This window comes from Nuphar pumila, chromosome 5 (genome assembly GCF_984573655.1).
Source record: "Nuphar pumila chromosome 5, dmNupPumi1.hap1.1, whole genome shotgun sequence".
NCBI classification, from domain to species: domain Eukaryota; kingdom Viridiplantae; phylum Streptophyta; class Magnoliopsida; order Nymphaeales; family Nymphaeaceae; genus Nuphar; species Nuphar pumila.
Window position 1 is genome coordinate 92,742,573 of NC_143253.1, and position 18,489 is coordinate 92,761,061.

General features: G+C 37.1%; 1 protein-coding gene across 3 annotated transcripts in view; it reads right to left on the bottom strand.

Annotated features, from left to right (window-relative positions):
- The window catches only part of LOC149837826 (DNA polymerase II subunit B4-like), a 32,634-nt gene that overhangs the window by 13,911 nt on the left and 234 nt on the right, over positions 1 to 18,489 (bottom strand). For 2 of the 3 annotated variants that reach the window (XM_090006210.1, XM_090006211.1), the window contains exon 2: positions 18,313 to 18,431. In XM_090006210.1, coding sequence (XP_089862336.1) covers positions 18,313 to 18,431 — 119 coding nt within the window. Of the gene's footprint in view, positions 1 to 6,200; positions 6,601 to 18,312; positions 18,432 to 18,489 lie in introns of those variants that run through there. The other variant, XM_090006212.1, reaches the window with a different exon arrangement.

Here is an 18,489-nt window from a genome sequence, read left to right on the forward strand (position 1 = left end):
CTCATCCCCATTGAGACTTTCTTTTGGAATGAGATTATTAGAGACAAGTTTTTCAATAAAATGACTCCTACAATGTCCTAATCGACTATGCCATAAGAATGACTTATTACATTCAGAAATACTAAAAACACTAGTATAAGAGGATGAACATGACTCTAATGAAGGGTTCGAATTCAGATGAACAGGGCGGACAGCATGACATAGAGCTTCTTCAAAGACATACATATTGCCTCGTCTCTTTCCTTCAGCGAATGTTTCCCTCGTGCATAGGTCTTTGACCTACACAGAGGATGGGGGTGAATTCAACTGAAGCATTATTATCATCAATAAGTTTGGAAATGGAGACGATATTTTTCTTGATGTCAGAAGCATGAAGAACGTCAGAAAGAGTAAGAGTGGAATATGACATGGGAATGACAGTTTTTCCAACATGAGAAACAGGATGGTGGGATCCATCTCCAGTAACAATCTTACTTTTTCCAAAATAAGGAATAGGGTTAAAAATTTTACCTGCATCACCTGTCACATGAGTCATTGCCCCTGAGTCGACAAACCAAGTGCCTTCGCCACTATGCTTCAATTTCAACTCTGACAAGGCAGATATCAGCAGATCTTTAATCTCTCCACTGTCTCTGGTATTTGTGAATCTTCTTTTGGTTTCTGTCTGTGGACCCTTTCCTTTATTCTCTGATTATGCCAACAGTTCGCCTTGATATGCCCCTTTTTGTTACAAAGGAAGCAAGTAGGGATGGATCTTGGTCCCTGCGCATGGGTTAACATGTTTGGAGTGGGAAGCAGACCACGCCCTCCGTATCCACTTCGCCCTTGTCCTCCTCGTCCCCGGTGCGTTTCTTCAGAGAATCCTTTCAGAGTCATTTCATACTGGATCAATTTGGCTCGTAGCTCATTAAAGGTAGGAAGAACAGGAAGGCAAAATAGAGAAGTGACTATCATATTGTAGTCAGATCCCAATCCACTCAGAGTTTGTTGCACCATGTCATTGTCACTTACAACACATCCTATAACTGCAAGCTGATCTGTGATGATCTTTATTTTGTTTAAATATTCCATGATGGTCATGGAGTCTTTTCTTAACAACTGAAATTCCCTTTTCAGAAATACCATCCTTGCTTGAGAAACCTGCGAATATGTCTGAACCAGTCGTTCCCAGAGTTGTAGTGTTGTACAATTGTCGGGAATGACAACAAGGACTTCTTGAGACAGAGTTGAGGTGATGTATGCAACAACTGATTGATCTTTCCTTTCCCAATTGCGAAATTCTATATTTTTGACATACACGATCGAACTCGCCCCTTGATCAGCTTTCTCTTCTCTCGGAACAAATTCTGGTGGGACTGGGGTGGTTCCATCCAGGTGATCTAAGAGACCTTGGCTCCTTATAAAAGGAATGATTTGTCTCTTCCAAATCAAGAAGTTTGAGGTATTCAACTTTTCAGAAACGAGTTGGTTGAGAAAACTTAAAGAAATATTTGAGTGAGAGGAACAAGGATCCATAGAGAGTGAAATTCAGCAAGAGTGTTCACGAAGTGCAAGAGTCTTCACGAAATGCTCAGCCTTTTTTTTTTCTTCGGCTGTCAGATTCAGAGAATAGAGAGACTGAACCTTTTTCTATGCACTCCAGAAAACTGATATTGATGTAAAAAAAACTTTCCCACGTTAAATATATTTTCAAACAAGTAGCAAAAAGAGAAACGAGAAGAAAACTACACAGTAGGTGTATATTTGAATATGTAGAAATAGATGCGTGGAGGGGATTGGACAAAGGGAGATCGAACAAATGATAGCAATAAAGGGGTCAAGCAGACAATATCAAACAAAACTGAAATGGGACACGCGATTGGTCTGATGTTTCACGTGAATTGATTTCAGCGATTCACGTGAAATACAACCACTCATTTTTCACAGTCTGGGTTCATGTGAACAGGATTCACGTGAATCTCAGATCCAAGAGAGAAGCAAGCCCATGTGAGATGTGGGGAAATTTTCAGAAAAGAAGGGAAGAACGAGAGAAGAAAGAAAATGAAGAAGAGTAGAAAAGGGGAGGAATGAAAAACCTCAAAACTCCGATCGTCGCACCTGCCGGAACATTTTTTTGCCCTTAGACAAACCTGACTCTGATACCATGTTAGAAATCCAGAAATCCACCTGTACCTGCATTGAGAAAGAGAGAGAGGGAGAGACGAAGAGAAGAAAGCAAGAAGGGGTCTGCGGCGGTCACGATTTCTATATGAAATCGTGACCTAAATTAATTCATTTATAACTTTACTTTACACAGGTATGGATCCGGGTCTGGTGTATCCAGACCCGATTAAAAGGAAAAGAGGTATAACGTATACTGTACACAATCTTTACATGGATCGGGTCGGATCCTTTTGCACATTTTTCATATTCTTCAAAAGACTTTCTTGATTTTCTTTGAAATAATGGGATAAGTAGGCGTGTGTCATGTCCACATACTCAATAGAATGGAGTGGCTGAACGGAAACACCATCATATCGTAGAGAGTGCCATGAGTATGCTTAATGATAGTAATACTTCTACTAATCTTTGGACAAAAGCTTTTCATACCGCAGTATATGTGATTAATTGTCTGCCCATAGGAATTCTAGAAGACAAGTCTCCATATTTTACTCTTAGAAAACATCTTGATTATAATGATTTGCGTACCTTTGGTTGTGTTTATTATGTTCATATTGACAAATCTCTGAGGAATAAATTTCAGGATAAAGTAGTGAAGTGCAGATTTGTTGGATGTGGATGAATATAAGGGATACAGATGTTATGATCCGATAACCAAGCATATCAAGATTTCCAAAAATGTTTTTGAATAATAGAATTTTAAGAGCATGTCATTATTCCAAGAGCAAAACTCATCTCAAAATGTTGAAGTTTATGATCCCTGGTTGAGTACAGAATTGTTTGAGAGTGAAATGAGATCTTGTTAGCCATTTTGTGAAGAATTGAGTTTAAATAGACAAAATCTTGAACCTTCACATTCTTCAGAAAACGAAATGTCTACAGAATTTCAGAGATTTTCTGGTCAAGTTTATGTTAGAAGAGCAAGAGATCATGTCACGGACAATGTCGAGCAGGATATGAGTCAGCCTCCATTAAGAAGATCAAAAAGGATACGTCATCCTATTCAAAGATGGGTTAGTTATGATGACTTTTCCATGGATTTTCAATTGTTCATGTCACAAGTAGAGAAGCATGATGAACCTATCAACTTCTATCAATCCATTAAATCGCATAAATGGATAAAGGCTATGAATGAGGAGATGGAAGCTCTTCATAAATGCCAAACCTGGGAAATTGTTTCTAGACTAGATAAGAAAAATGTTATTTGGTACAAATGGGTTTACAAGATTAAGTATAAACCTGGTGGATGTAATGAAAGATATAAAGCAAGACTTATGACACGTGGTTTCACACACGAATATGGGCTAGATTATGATGAAACTTTCAGTCCTGTTGTTAGGATGGGAACAATAAGGATTGTTATATCTTTGGTTGTTAATTATGGATGGCAATTAAGCCAGCTAAATGTTAAAAATGCCTTCTTACATGAAAATTTGAAGGAAGAAGTTTTCATGGAGCAACCCCCTTGATATGCTGAAGGAAAACCCAAGGATTATGTCTGTAAATTGAAAAGAACTCCTTATGGATTAAAGCAAGGCTCTCGCCCTTGGTTTGAGAGTTTTTCTCTCAAAATTCAAAACTATGATTTTCACAGATACTCTCTTGATCATTCACTCTTCAGTTTCAAGGATAAGGATGTTACTACGTTATTACTTATATATGTTGATGACATAATTCTTGCAGGTAATTCTAACAGTCATATACATACCGTGAAGGAATTATTGATGCAAAATTTCAAGATGAAAGATCTTGGTGACTTAAGGTATTTTCTCGGGGTTGAGGTGGATAGAAGAGATGATGTTTTAACTCTTAACATAAATATACTCTTGATCTTTTAAGCAGGGCAGGGATGTCAGATTGTAAGCCCCTAAACACACCTTGTATTATGCATCAAAAATTGAGTTCTAATGATTGAGACTTATATAGTGATCCGACCAAATATCGGAGTATTGTTGGAATGCTTCAGTATCTCATTTTTACCAGGCCAGACATCGTATATTTTGTTAATCAGGTATCTCAATTCATGCATGAACCAAGAACTGGTCATGTTGAAGCCGTGAAAAGAATTTTAAGATTTTTGAAATGAACCATTGGTAACGGTCTTCTTTATCAAAGAAATTGGATTGACAATAAGGGACATTAGATCATCACTTATACAGATGCGGATTGGGCAGGGGATCCAGACGAGAGGCGAACTGTTTTTAGTTATTTTATATTCATTCAAAAAAATTTGGTGTCATGGAGTAACAAAAAACAAAGAGCCATTGTAAGGTCCAGTACTGAAGTTGAATATAGGTCTATGGCAGTTGAGACAGCCTATGTCACACGGGTGCGGGTGCGGGTGCGGGCGCGGGCGCGGGCACGGGCGCAGGCGCGGGTGCGGGGATTCGGCACTTCCAAAAAACCCGGGTGCGGGGGTGCGGCAGGGGCAAAAATGTATGGTAGCTGTTAAGGTCCATGACATTTATGCCCAACTTACTTTTTACCATTTTTTTATCTTATATGGTTGTCCCCAAAGATGAAAGTGATGAGTTGTGGAGCCTGATTCATTGTTTTTGCCCTTGCAGGAAGGGGGGTCCGGGGGCTCCCCCCGCCGCGGGTCCCGCTGCGCGGTCAGCGGGCGGGCGTCCACGGGGGCCGCCCCTGGCGGAGGGTTATAGGGGGGCAGCGCCGCCCCCCCCCCCCAAAGCATTTTTTTAAAATTCCGCAGCCCATTTCATAGGGCAAAATTTTTTTTTTTAAAAAAAATCCAAAAAAAATGGACAAAAATGACCCTGGGTGCGGTCAACGCACCCGGTGCAGCACCCGCACCCGCGTCGAGTCGCGTCGACGCAGGTGCAGCACCCTGCTAGCCGAATCCCTGTGACATAGGAGACAGTTGAAGCTATATGGGTCAAACATCTTCTTGCAGATCTTGGAGAAGGAATCTCACACTCATTTTTGTTGTGTGATAATTAGAGTGCTATTAACATTGCTTATAATCCTATACAGCATGATCGCACAAAACATATTGAGATAGATCAACACTTTATCAGACAGAAAGGTTGAAGACAAAGGGATTGAGCCTCGTCACATTCGTACAGAAAGCCAAGTTGCAGATTTGTTCACCAAAGGCCTAACAAAGCATCAATTTTGATTCTTAAAGAACAAGTTGTCCATGGTTCATGACCATGCACAACTTGAGGGCGGGTGATAAAATGTGATTTGACATCATCAGATCTAGATCGAATCCAGATCCATGCATTTAATCATGTTTAGATTGTTTTCTTCATGTAATGGAAATTCTATTATTTGTATGTATTTTAAACCTTTTGTATTATATGTTACATAATATAGCATTAGAGCTAGCCATCTAAAATGTGGCTGCCGTTTTTTAGCATCTCCCTCTCTCTCTTCCTTCTTCTCTCTCCTCCTGCTGAAAGACAACTGTGGTGTTTTATCTAAATCTGATATTGTTTTTCTTACATGTCTCTCCACCTAACCCCTCTCATCTTACAGTTAGAATTCTATTGTGACTTGCATTTCATTTCTCTCATGACCAATGAAACACCAAAGAGATTAATGGGCATTGGATAAGAACATCTGAAATATGTTATGCAAGAAAAAACTCAAGTGAAAACCTGTCCCTCTAATGTGGACTCTCTGTGGAATACCACCTATGACAACTAGAAATCAACGCAAAAGAGTGATTGTGGTCAAACATCACATCTTTGCCTTCTTAATTGAGATTCTAGAACAAGAGCAGCAAAAGGACTAAACACCTTATAAGAGAGATCCACCATATTGACTCCTAACAGCTATAGCCAGTTTGTGACCATCTTTTGTTTTGCAACTAGCTGGAAAATTGACTCTCCTTATGTGGAAATGCCAGATAACAAATCCTTGTTAAATTTGGTATTCATTCTACTGGCACATTCAATTTTCAGAAAAAAATCCTTTCAAGCATTCCAAACCTTATTAACGCATGAATGGAATAGTGGATACCTCAATCATGACTCATCATCATAAATTTTCCAAGTATGCTATGAATATTGTGCAGATGCATGTCCCAGAAAATCTTGGTGTATGGCCAATCATGATGAAGAGAAACCATCTTGGCACATCTTCCATTAAACCTGCAAATGATTTGTTTACAAATACCTGGAATTGCAGAACATGTGAAGAACAAACATGAGTCTTCCTGCTTATAAAGATGCTGGTGTCATCACTCTTAACTCCTGAATTAAATCAAGAGTACAAAGTCCATGCCATACAAAGGAAAACCACCCATGCATATCTAAGTTGTTTCTTACAACATTTGAACTTCCAGTTGCCTACAGTAGCTCTAAGCCAAGTAGAACTCATGAACTTCGAAATGTGTTGAAGAACAATACTATTCCATAGATGGCCATCCTCCTCAAAGAACAATCATGTTTTCTCTTTCCTTCCAGTCCTCCAGCACTGATAAATCACTTAAAAGTTGAAACAGATAATAAAAACAATGATCGCATAAATGCATAATTCCAACTATCATGAGGCTCTAGCAACTTGAGGGTGTTGTCCAAGAAAACCTAATTCATCCAGCTGTAAGCCTTAGCAAGGTTAATCGTAAGGCATCAAGCTGCTTATGATAAATTATAGCTCCAGCAACTGTTCAGCTAAGGGGATGCAATTGTAATGAAACAAAAGTGCACAAATAGATGCCTCTAATGGGCTTACAAACACACAAGAATGTCAACACACAAATGACCACTTATGGGTCAATACAAAACACAATCATAGAGCCTCTTAAGGGCAAGAAAAACTCATAAAAAATATAAATGTATTTTAGTGAGAAATGCTTGAGACAAGCATAGTACAAGAAAGGTGAGAGATCCCCTTAATATAGGCAAGAGAGACCTCATAGAGCCGTTGGGAGCATCCCAATGGCTATAAATAGAGCTGTTGGGAGCTCCCAACAGCTCTATTGGTCAATGACCAAAAGGCCCCTAGTTATCATAAAAAGGACAAAAATACAAAATACAAAAAGACTAAAGTGCCCCTTATGGGCACAACCTATTACATAAACTAAAAAGATTAAAATACCCCTAATGGGTATTACCTATTACAGTAATATAAAAATACATATAAATATGTATATATATACATATACATTATATAGGTATATTTATGTATATACACTTATATGTATACAACTTTAACACTCCTCTCAAACTTAAGGTGATATCACCGAAAGTTTGTAAAGAAATAAAACCGGAGAGAAGTGCTTTCATGAAGACGTCGGCCAACTGAAATTATGATGCTACATAGGGCAGTGTAATAGTTTTCTTTAGTTATTCTTCACGAACATAGTGACAATCCATCTCGATATGCATGGTTTTTTCATGAAACGTGTAATTGTCGGTTATTGACACTTTTGTTGTCACAACATAGCTTTGAGGGTGATTGCATATACACCTTCCATGTCTTCCACCAGTTTTCTCAACCGCACGATTTCTGATGTCGTGGCAGCCATATAACGATACTCAGCTTCTATTGACGATAGCGACATTTTTTGTTGCTTCTTACACTACAAGGATGTCAACGAATCACCTATAAAAATACAAAAAGCAGTAGTTGAGCATCTATCATTGAGATCTCTTCAGAATCAGAATATGCAATTAAGTCAAGTGGAGAGGAGAGGAAGATAATAGAAGTCCTTTAGAAATAGAATTTTGCAAATATCGAATAATTCTCATAACACTCATGTGCCCAGTAGTAGGAGAGTGCTAAAATTGGATTGGTGTATGCACTACATGAGAAATGTCATGTCGGGTAATTGTTAAATAGGAAAGAGCCTCAATCATCTACCGATAGGGAGTGGGGTCATCTAAGGGTGTTTCATCATCTATCTTCATATTTGCATTAATTACTTCAGGAGTGTCCACCATCTTTTCATCAGTAATTTCAGACTTGTCAATCATCTTAGTGGAAATTTTGAATTGAGTCAGTAAATAACAACGTAGAGAATATGCTACCTCAATCTCCAAAAAGAATCTAAGAAATCTTAGGCCAGTCATTTCAAAATTTTGTTTAAGAATACTTTTAATGTAGCTAACTCCTTGTTTGTCTCCTCGAGTAAAGATCATGTCATCAACATAAAGAAGTAAAATAACAACACCTACATCAGATTTCTTAGCAATCATAGTAGTGTCAGTAATAACAAGATTTATAATCAAGCTTAATCATAATAGAACTGAATCTCTCATACCAAGCTTTAGGAGCATGTTTCAAAGCATATAGAGTTTTTCTTAAGAACTTTACTAGACGAAACCTCATATCTAGGTGGGGATCCATATAATCTTCTTATTTTAATTCACCATTTAAAAATGTGTTTTTGACATCTATTTGATAAATGGGTCAACTCTTAATTGCAGTTATTGCTATGAGGGATCTAACAAAAGTCATCATAGCTACAGACACAGGTTTCATTATAATCTATATCATATTCTTGGGAAAATCCCTTGGCTACTAACCTGGCCTTATATATTTCTAAGGTTCCATCACTTTTGCTTTTTACTTTGTATACTCATATACAACCTATGGTCCTTTTTTCCTTTAGATAGGTCTTCTATTTTTTAAGTTTTGGATTTTTCTAAGGCTTCTAACTCATCATTCATGGCATCTATCCATTAGGGATAATTTTTAGCTTGATTGTATCTGGTGGGTTCAAAATAGAGATTTTTTTGGCTAGGCATGCTCTATGTTGAGAAGAAAATGACTCATATGGCATAAATCTTTCTGGTGGTCTAGATACTCTATTAGATCTTCTAAAGGTATTAGGTTTATGTGTTTCAAGGTTAGAGTACCTTTCTAAAACACTAGGTTGTTTATCATTACCTCTTCTACTGTATTGAATAACTAAAGGTTCATCTTTGTTTACATCATCATTTATACCACAAGGGATATTAAGTTGATGTTCTTCATCAAGAATATCAAAACTCAAAGAATTTTCATTGCTTTTAGGAAGCAATTCTATAAAAAACGAATAGTCATTAACTTTCCTAGGCACATTTTGATCAAAAAAAAATCTTTTTCTAAAAAGGTCACATTCCTAAAAATATAAAGTTTATCATTTTTGAAATCATAACATCTAAAGCCTTTTTAGTTTTCAGCATATCCGAAAAAAACACAAGGTATTGCCCTTGGTGATAATTTGTCATTTTTGTTTGAAAGAACAAAGCATTTACACTCAAAGGTCCTCAATATTGAATAATCAAGAGAGATTTTGTAAAGTTTTTCAAAAGGTGAGATATTTTAAAGTTTAATAGAAGGAATTTGGTTTATATAAGCGATGCTTCGGCCCAAAATTCTTTTGGAACGTGTTTTGAAATAAGTAGAGTTATAGTAGTTTCTACTATATGCCTATGTTTTCTTTCGGCCAATCCATTTTGTTGAGGGGTATTGGCGCAAAATCTTTGATGTACAATACCATTGATTTCTAAATACTTCTTGAAATCATTTGACATAAATTTTCCCCCTGAATCTGAGCGATAATAGATATGTGGGTCTTAAATAAATTTTTGACTAGATTGTGAAAAGTTTTGAAATTTTAAAAGACTTCATATTTGTGCTTAAGAAAATAAATCCATGTATAACGAGAAGAATCATCCACAAAGATCACATAATAAACAAAAACACTCTTTCAGGCAATAGGTGTTGAACCCCATACATCCAAGTGGTTTAAAAGCAAAAAAAGGCCTCTCCTTAGAAGGAATAGCTTTCATCTTTCTAAGAATGCAGTTAGTGCAATCAAAACCTTCATTACAAAACTTTTTCAAATGAGGTACATTAGATAATTTATATATGCACCAAACATCAATCCGATGAGAATGAGATACTACAAGCATTGTCGGCAATTTGATAAACGACAAGAAGATTTAAGTTATGTTTTGAAACAAATCTAATTTTAAGAATAGAAAAGTTTTAAGTGCTTTTAGAATTTTCAATTGATTTTATGTCAAGAGAGGAGCCATCGGCGATGAAAACATTAGATCTACTTGAATTAATATCACAATAAAAAAAGTAAAGAGTTATTGGAAGTCATATGGAAAAAAGCACCAAAATCCAAGAGTCAAGAAATCTTATTGGGATTTGAAGAAGAGGGAACTGTGACACCCATTATGGAAGAAGATGAACCTTTGAAAAGCGGTTGTAGCGCCTCCACTAGTTGTGGCAACGTCATGGTTCCAATGGAATTGGAATTTCCATTGGTTCCTTTCTTGTCCTCTTGTGATGCATTTATGATTGTCGTCTTTTTCCCATCACTTCCTTTTAATCTTGGGCAATCGGGCTTAATATACCCCAGTTCTCCACAATTATGACACAATCTTGTTTTTTCCATCATAGCGTTGCCTCTCATAGTTAGGTTTGGTGAAGTGAGGAGGCTTATAAGCATTTGTGTTGGCACCGAGTCTAGAGACGGGCAACACATTATCATTGGCTTCATTGGGTTCAGACCTATGTCACATAGGTCTAGGTGTAGGTTGGGCAATGCGGCACTTTAACAAAAACTTGGGTGGGGGGTGCGGGTGGGTATATATATAAAGTTCGGTAGGCCTGACCTGCCCCATCTTTCCCCACCCTTATCGAGCCTCGAGTCGCTTCTCTCTCTCCCTCTCTCTCTCTCTCTCTCTCTCTCTCAACAACGACAGAGGAGGTCCTCTCTCCCTCGTTCTCCTCTCTTTCTTGTTCTTCCCGATTGAGGGAGAGAAAGGGGAAGACTCTCTCTCTCTTCCCCTCTCTCTTTCTCATTCTCCCTGATTGAGGGGAGGGGAAGTCTCTCTCTCTCTCTCTCTCTCTCTCTCTCTCTCTCTCTCTCTCTCTCTCTCTCTCTCTCTCTGTTGAGCTCAGACCAAGCATAGGCTCAGCTCGGTCCGTTGTGCGGATCCCTTATGAGCTAACGAGTCGGGTCAGGCTCAGTACCCGACATGAGTCAGGTTCGAGCAAGGTTGGTCCAGGCTCGGGTCGAGCTCAAACCCAACTCGTGACCGAGTCCATTTTAGACAAAGATAACCTGAGGTGTGGGTTGATCGCACCCAGGGTTTATTGACGGTACTGAGCGCCGCACCTGCGTCGCGTTGACACGATTGAGGCGGCCTATTTGGCAAGTCCATGTGACAGGTATAGACATGGTAATTAATCTAATTTCTTCTAATACAAACTTCAGCTAAGACCTCATGTAAGGGTGGAATCTTCTTGCGATGGATGATTGTGACCCATATACTTGTTTATATTCGAGTCTTAGGCCCTTCATAAATTAAAAGAATTGCTCTTCAAGGAGTTGGTTTTTCCTTAGAAGAGCATCATTGGGTGTGTCCCAAATAGGCTTCATTTTAGCTATTTGGTCTCATATCCTTTTGAGAGTTCCATAATACTCTCTAACATTCTTATTCCCTTGTTTACAATTATGAATGCGATCACGCAAATCCCACTTGTGTGCAACTTCTTTTGCATGTGAGTTTGCTTGATAAAGAACCATGCTTCATCGGCTCTTTCAAATTCTAAAATGTTGGCACAAGGTGCTTGACACAAATTCTAAAATGTTGGCATGTCCAACCTCCCATTCCTTGTAGGTTTTCTTATAGTCCAAGAGAGCTTTTTCTCTCTCACTCCCTTTAAGGGTTTCTTCTTTAATCACACAATCTTCTCCCATAGTGGTCTTGGTGAGAATAGGTTGAGATTCCAGTGTGAAACCATCAACGTATTGCCATAACTCCTTTCCCACTAGGATCCTTGTCACGGCAGTGGCCCACATGTTGTAGTTGGTCCCATCAAATTTGATGAGAACAACGATCATAACTTCTTTGTCAGCCATAGAAGAAAAGAGGAGAGAAAGAGAAGAATAGGATGAAAATTGTTGATGGCCCAGAGCAACGATCAAACGCTCCCTCGAAATCACAAACCACCACACGATCTTTGAATACACAAAATACAATTCAAGAGCTCCAAGGATCTAATACCATGTAATGAAACAAAAGTGCACAAATAGATGCCTCTTATGGGCTTACAAACACACAAGAATGTGAACACTCAAACGACCACTTATGGATCAATACAAAACACAATCACAAAGTCACTTAAGGGCAAGAAGAACTCGTAAAAAATATAAATGTACTTTAGTGAGAAATGCTTGAGACAAGCATAGTACAAGAAAAGGGAGAGATCCTCTTTATATAGGCAAGAGAGACCTCACAGAGCCGTTGGAAGCTTCCAACAGGCCCCTAGTTATCATAAAAAGGATAAAAATAAAAATAAATATAAAGACTAAAGTATGGCAATATATATAGAAAGCACCACTTGCACCTACCCTCCTTATATAGGCCATTGCATCTTGTTGATCCAACGGTTATGCTAATTTAGAATAAAAACATGCATTGCATTTATGAGTCGCTATGCGTTTTCAATTATTATGATCAATAAAGTGAATGGTTTCAAAACTTCATATTAGTAAGTGTAATATGTGACACAGACACTTCGTGTAGCCTGTGTCGACACAACATGACAATCGTGCACACCAGGACACTTCTGTTAAAATATGTTGATCCTTAAATGTACATATATATATTTATATATATATATATAAAAAGATACGTATACATATATATATATATATAAGTATACATATCTCTATTTATATATATATATATAAATATATATATTTTATCTTCCTAAAATACCCTCAAGGGTATTCTTGTAAATTAGCATTTTACGCATATTCCAATTGGAATATGCATTGTAATTTTTGTTTTATTTTTATTTTTTGTTTTTTATATTTTTGGATTTCGTACCACATTGGGGGCCTCCCAAAAGTGACGTTGGGAGCCCCCAACGGTCACAAATGTGACCGTTGGGGGCTCTCCAACGTCCCCTTTGAGAGCCCCCAAGGTGGTCCCTTTTCATGCTTATAAATAGGGGATTTCCCCTTTGTATTTTGTATTCTTGAGGAAGCTTATGCTCCATTGTAATGGGGTTTTTACCCCTTCTCCATTATTCTTCAATGATATGCAACTTATGACTTTATGTCATATTTTTCCCTTTTTATGGGTTTTATGTGTTAGCACATTATGTGCTTATGTTGTTTCCCTTCAATGGGTATATTTGCACTTCACGTGCATAAGTATGGGTTCATTATTGAACCCAATGTATTCCAAGTCACTTTCTAACAACTTCATGGACATAGTCAAAGCAGTGTCACAGGCAACATTTTAACATTAATTTTATCTATTTCCTTTTATGATCATGATTACTTCATTTAATATCAAAAAATTTTTATAATATTTTCTGTGACACCTTCTTAGTTGTCATAAGGGCTAGGCAGAGCCTAGGCGGTGAGCCCCTAAAAAGGCCTAGGCACTACCCCAAATAAAAACAATTAAAAAAACATAAAAAACATAATAAGAAACATGTATACAACATAAAATCAATCAACAATAAGCAATAGACAAATAATATGTTGTTGAACACTCTAAAGCAATTATATTACATAACCTTAACTTGCTCAAACAAATTAAGAATAAATTAATAATTGAATAAACAAACAATACAACTAACAATGTGAAGAACAATACACAAAAAATAAAATCAAACAACAACTACGCCTTCATCCCAAAACAATTGGGGTCGGCGATATGAACCAAAAAAGAAAATCATTCTGGGTCTTCCACATGAATACACAAAAAATAAAATCAAACAACAACTACGCCTTCATCCCAAAACAATTGGGGTCGGCGATATGAACCAAAAAAGAAAATCATTTTGGGTCTTCCACATGAATCCTTCTCCTCCAATCATTTCTATCCAATGCCATGTCCTCGGTGAGGTTCAAAGCATTCATATCATTTCCTATCACCTCCATCCATGTCTTCCTAGGCCTACCCCGACCTCTTTTAACTAATATATTTTCCCATTTCTCCATCCTTCTAACTGGAGCATCATTAGGCCTTCGCCGAATATGTCCAAACCACCGTAAACGATTTTCTCTCATCTTATTTTCAATGGGTGCAACGCCTACCTTCTTACATATCTCCTCGTTCTGAATCTTATCTTTTATTGTGTTTCCACACATCCATCTTAGCATACGCATCTCAGCTACACTCATTTTTTGAATATGATGTCTCTTGGCAGCCCAACATTTTGTACCATATAGTAAAGCGGGCCTAATAGTCGTCCTATAAAACTTTCCCTTCAACCGCAATGGCAACATTTTAACCAAAAATAAAATCATGTATACAAAAAAATATAAGCAATAGACAAATAATGTCTTCTTCTTCTTCTTCTTCTTCTTCTTCTCAACAATAGACATAATACAAGCAATTGACAAATAATATGTATTCTTCTTCTTCTCAATAATAGACATAATACAAGCAATTAACAAATAACATGACTTATTATTCTTTTTCTTCTCTCCTCCTCGAAGAAGAAAACAAATGATATGTCTTCAAAAAAAAAAGTAATATAGGGCCCCACCGCCCAAACCTGGTCGCCAAGGCGGTGGGGCTGCGCCTAGGTCACCTAGGCCTCCTAGATGCCACCTTTGACAACTAAGGACACCTTTGATAATGTTATTTACTTTAACTATGTGTTTTTATTATCTCCTATTTATTTTCTACATTTTGGTAATAGTTATAAATTATAACATTTTCCACATTACTGCAAAAACTTTACTAATATACAAGTTTTCCTTATAATTTTGTGTGTTTCTGAATATGTTCTTTTTCATTTTAAAGATAATGACACTTTTGAGATTCATAGTAAAATCTATCACATCAGCAGCTGCCAAGATATTGCCTAGAATGATATTGCCATTGGCGACTAAGTTTAAATGAACAAGGGATGAGATAAGATTCCACATTAACAAGAGGGTAGAGAGTTAAAGTAATACATTTCAACCAGTGTTGTGAAAAGCGTTGAGGCGTAGCAAGGCGCTCCACCAAAAACTGAGGCGAGGCATAAAGTGTAAGCCACAAATTTTTTTTTTGAAAACTTTAAAAAAATAAAAAAATATCTAAAAATACAAATAAATAAAGAAATGCTTTATTGATGAAGTAACAACTAATAAGAAATAGAAAATCTCAAATAAGTACTAAAAAATATGAGATTAACATATAAAAGTAACTAAGAAACTGATTACATAACTGAAAAACTAATTATATAATTGAAAAATATAATGTCCTGTAAAGCAACAATCAATAATCAATAGAAAATCTCAAATAATAACAACAATAACAACAACTACGCCTTCATCCCAAAACAATTGGGGTCAGCGATATGAACCAAAAAAGAAATTCATTTTGGGTCTTCCACATGAATCCTTTTCCTCCAATCATTTCTATCCAACGCCATGTCCTCGGTGAGGTTCAAAGCATTCATATCCTTTCCTATCATCTCCATCCAAGTCTTCCTAGGCCTACCCCGACCTCTTTTAACTAATATATTTTCCCATTTCTCCAACCTTCTAACTGGAGCATCATTAGGCCTTCGCCGAATATGTCCAAACCACCGTAAACGATTCTCTCGCATCTTATTTTCAATGGGTGCAACACCTACCTTCTTACGTATCTCTTCGTTCCGAATCTTATCTTTTATTGTATTTCCACACATCCATCTAAGCATCCGCATCTCAGCTACACTCATTTTTTGAATATGATGTCTCTTGGCAGCCCAACATTCCGTACCATATAGTAAAGCGGGTCTAATAGTCGTCCTATAAAAATTTCCCTTCAACCGCAATGGCATATTACGATCGCACAGCACTCCAGTAGCACTTTTCCATTTCATCAATAGAAAATCTCAAATAAGTACTAAAAATATGAGATTAACCTATAAAAGTTAAAATATATGAGATTAACATATAAAAATTAAAGAAACTAATAAAAAGTAAATAAATAAAGAAACTAAATAAATATAACATATAAAAGTAACTAAGAAAGTGAAACTGATTAATAAAAGTAACTAAGAAACTGAATGATTCATGCCATCCATAGGGTTTTTTTTTGCGCCTCAGGCTGGCGCCTTGTGAGAACACTGTTTTCAACACATGGCATAATTAACTTGCAAAAATGCAAAACGGAAACTACTCGCTGGTATATACTTCATGCCATCCATAGGTCCCTTGTGTGTCGAAGTGCTGTTCATTTGGATATACCTTTGTACGAATTCTCATGTGGTTGTCATGTTGAATGGTTTTGTAATCAGTGTAGGATCCATGATGAGGTTCTGATCAAGCATCCCTGAGATATGGGTTAGTATTGTCTGTTTGAAGAGGCTCCCATTTCTAGCCAATATTATGTTGGGTTGGGATTTGGCATGACAAGAAAATAAATCTCCAAGCCGTAGTCTTATGCACTTTTACCCTCACATTCAAGTACCCTTTTTGCTATTTTTCTCCTTGAATACTGTGTATATTTGTGCACTTCTTTTTACACTAATATTTCTTTATTAATATTAGCATAAATATTGCTAGTGGTAATAACATTAGTATCATTACTAATTGTTAAAATATATGCATATATTATATACATTTATATGTATGTATTATGTTTCTATGATTGTATATTAGTAATGCCCACCAGGATCATTTTCATCGTTTTATTCATATGTAATAGGAGCTGCCAATTAGGGGCAGCTTTATTCTTTTAATTTTTCTGTTTGTTGTCCCTTTCACTAATGTGAAAGGGCATTTTTGTAAACAGCCAATAGAGCTGTTGGGGCTCCCCCCAACAGCTATAATTATAGCCGTTGGGAGATCCCCAACAACTCTATTGAGCTGCTTTCAGCCCCTCTCTTGTAAATGCTTTTCTTAAGCATTTTGAATATAAATTCTATTTATTTTTATTGTGCTCTCTTGTTCCTATTGTGAGTGTTATGTTTTAGGCCCTTGTGGATTATTGTATTTTGCTTATTAGAGGCTTTTGTGTGTGTGCACACGTTGTAGCCCTTAGTGGCATTGTTCTTGTGCACTTGTGTTTTCTTTTCACTAATACCAATAACAGTATTGTTATTCACAAAAAACAAAAACTGATCTTCGAAAAAGGTTATGAATCATATAAGACACAAATGGGATCGTTGCCAATGCCATGACAATATCACATCTACCCATGGGTTGCAATTAATAAACAATGAACAAGGAAAAAAGTATTAAATAAAAATGGAAACAAAAGTTGACTGTCATGCATCTACCAGATGCTCTACGCTTCACCCCAAAGTATATTCCCTTGCAGCATAACTTAATTCTGAATGATAAGTATTATCACGCATTACCATGAGGCATTTGGTGCAAAATCACCTAGGTCAGGAATTTCCCAGGGATTATGTGCACATATTGAGAACAACAGGATCCAGTTCGGAAAATTTTGCCGATGAACATAATCTCTTTTTATATGCATGTGTAAGCAAAACCTATTCAAAGATGTTGACATACTAATACAGGGTTCAGTTGCACCTCAAAGGTCCTGATACCCAGTAAAAGACAACATCTCCAACTTAACTTCCTGCTTTCCAAAGTCCTTTTATTAAAGAAAAACATCATCACGCATTAATTTCACAGCCAATGATGCATTAACAGTAAATTAGACTTTGGCCACTCACTACATATTCTATTGCTTGAGAGGATGGAGTTTGAGTTAAAAAACGACTGTGTTTCATTAAGCTATATTGTTTAGATTCAGTCAATGTGGATCCAAGCAATTGGAAATCATCTTGATTTTGCATCCTTTGCCTATTATTCCATTTCAGTCAATAGGAACAAACACTTTCTATTCTATATTCACTTTTCAAACGATCGGTTTCAGTCTACTGAACAAGGTAAGCGGGCACAATCTCTACTGGGATCTCTATCATCCCTTTAAAAACCAGCAGAATAAGAGCACACGCGAAAATTTCACAAGACAAGCATCGGCAGATGATCGAATTCTTACAACTTCATCCATGAGCGAATTTCCCAAAAGGGTAGTGATTAAAATCCGTTTCTGAGCAACCACAACCAAATTGCCCAAAAGGGTAGTCATTAAAACCAGTTTCCGAGCAACCATAATCAAATTGCCCAAGTGGGTGGTGATTAAAACCAGATTCTGAGCATGAAAAACGCATAAACACACGAAAAAGAAAATGGGTAATGAAAGAAACACCATTTACCGCTCAAAGAAGCCCTAAGGGGGCCAACGAACTCCTGAAACTCGATCTCCTCGAGCGCTTTGAAGACGTCCTCCGCGTTGATGGTCTGCCGCTTCGATTCCTTGCATATGTCATTGGCCCTGCAAACGGGTACCCAACAAAAACCCAATTGAAGAAGAACAATAAGGAAGGAAGAGG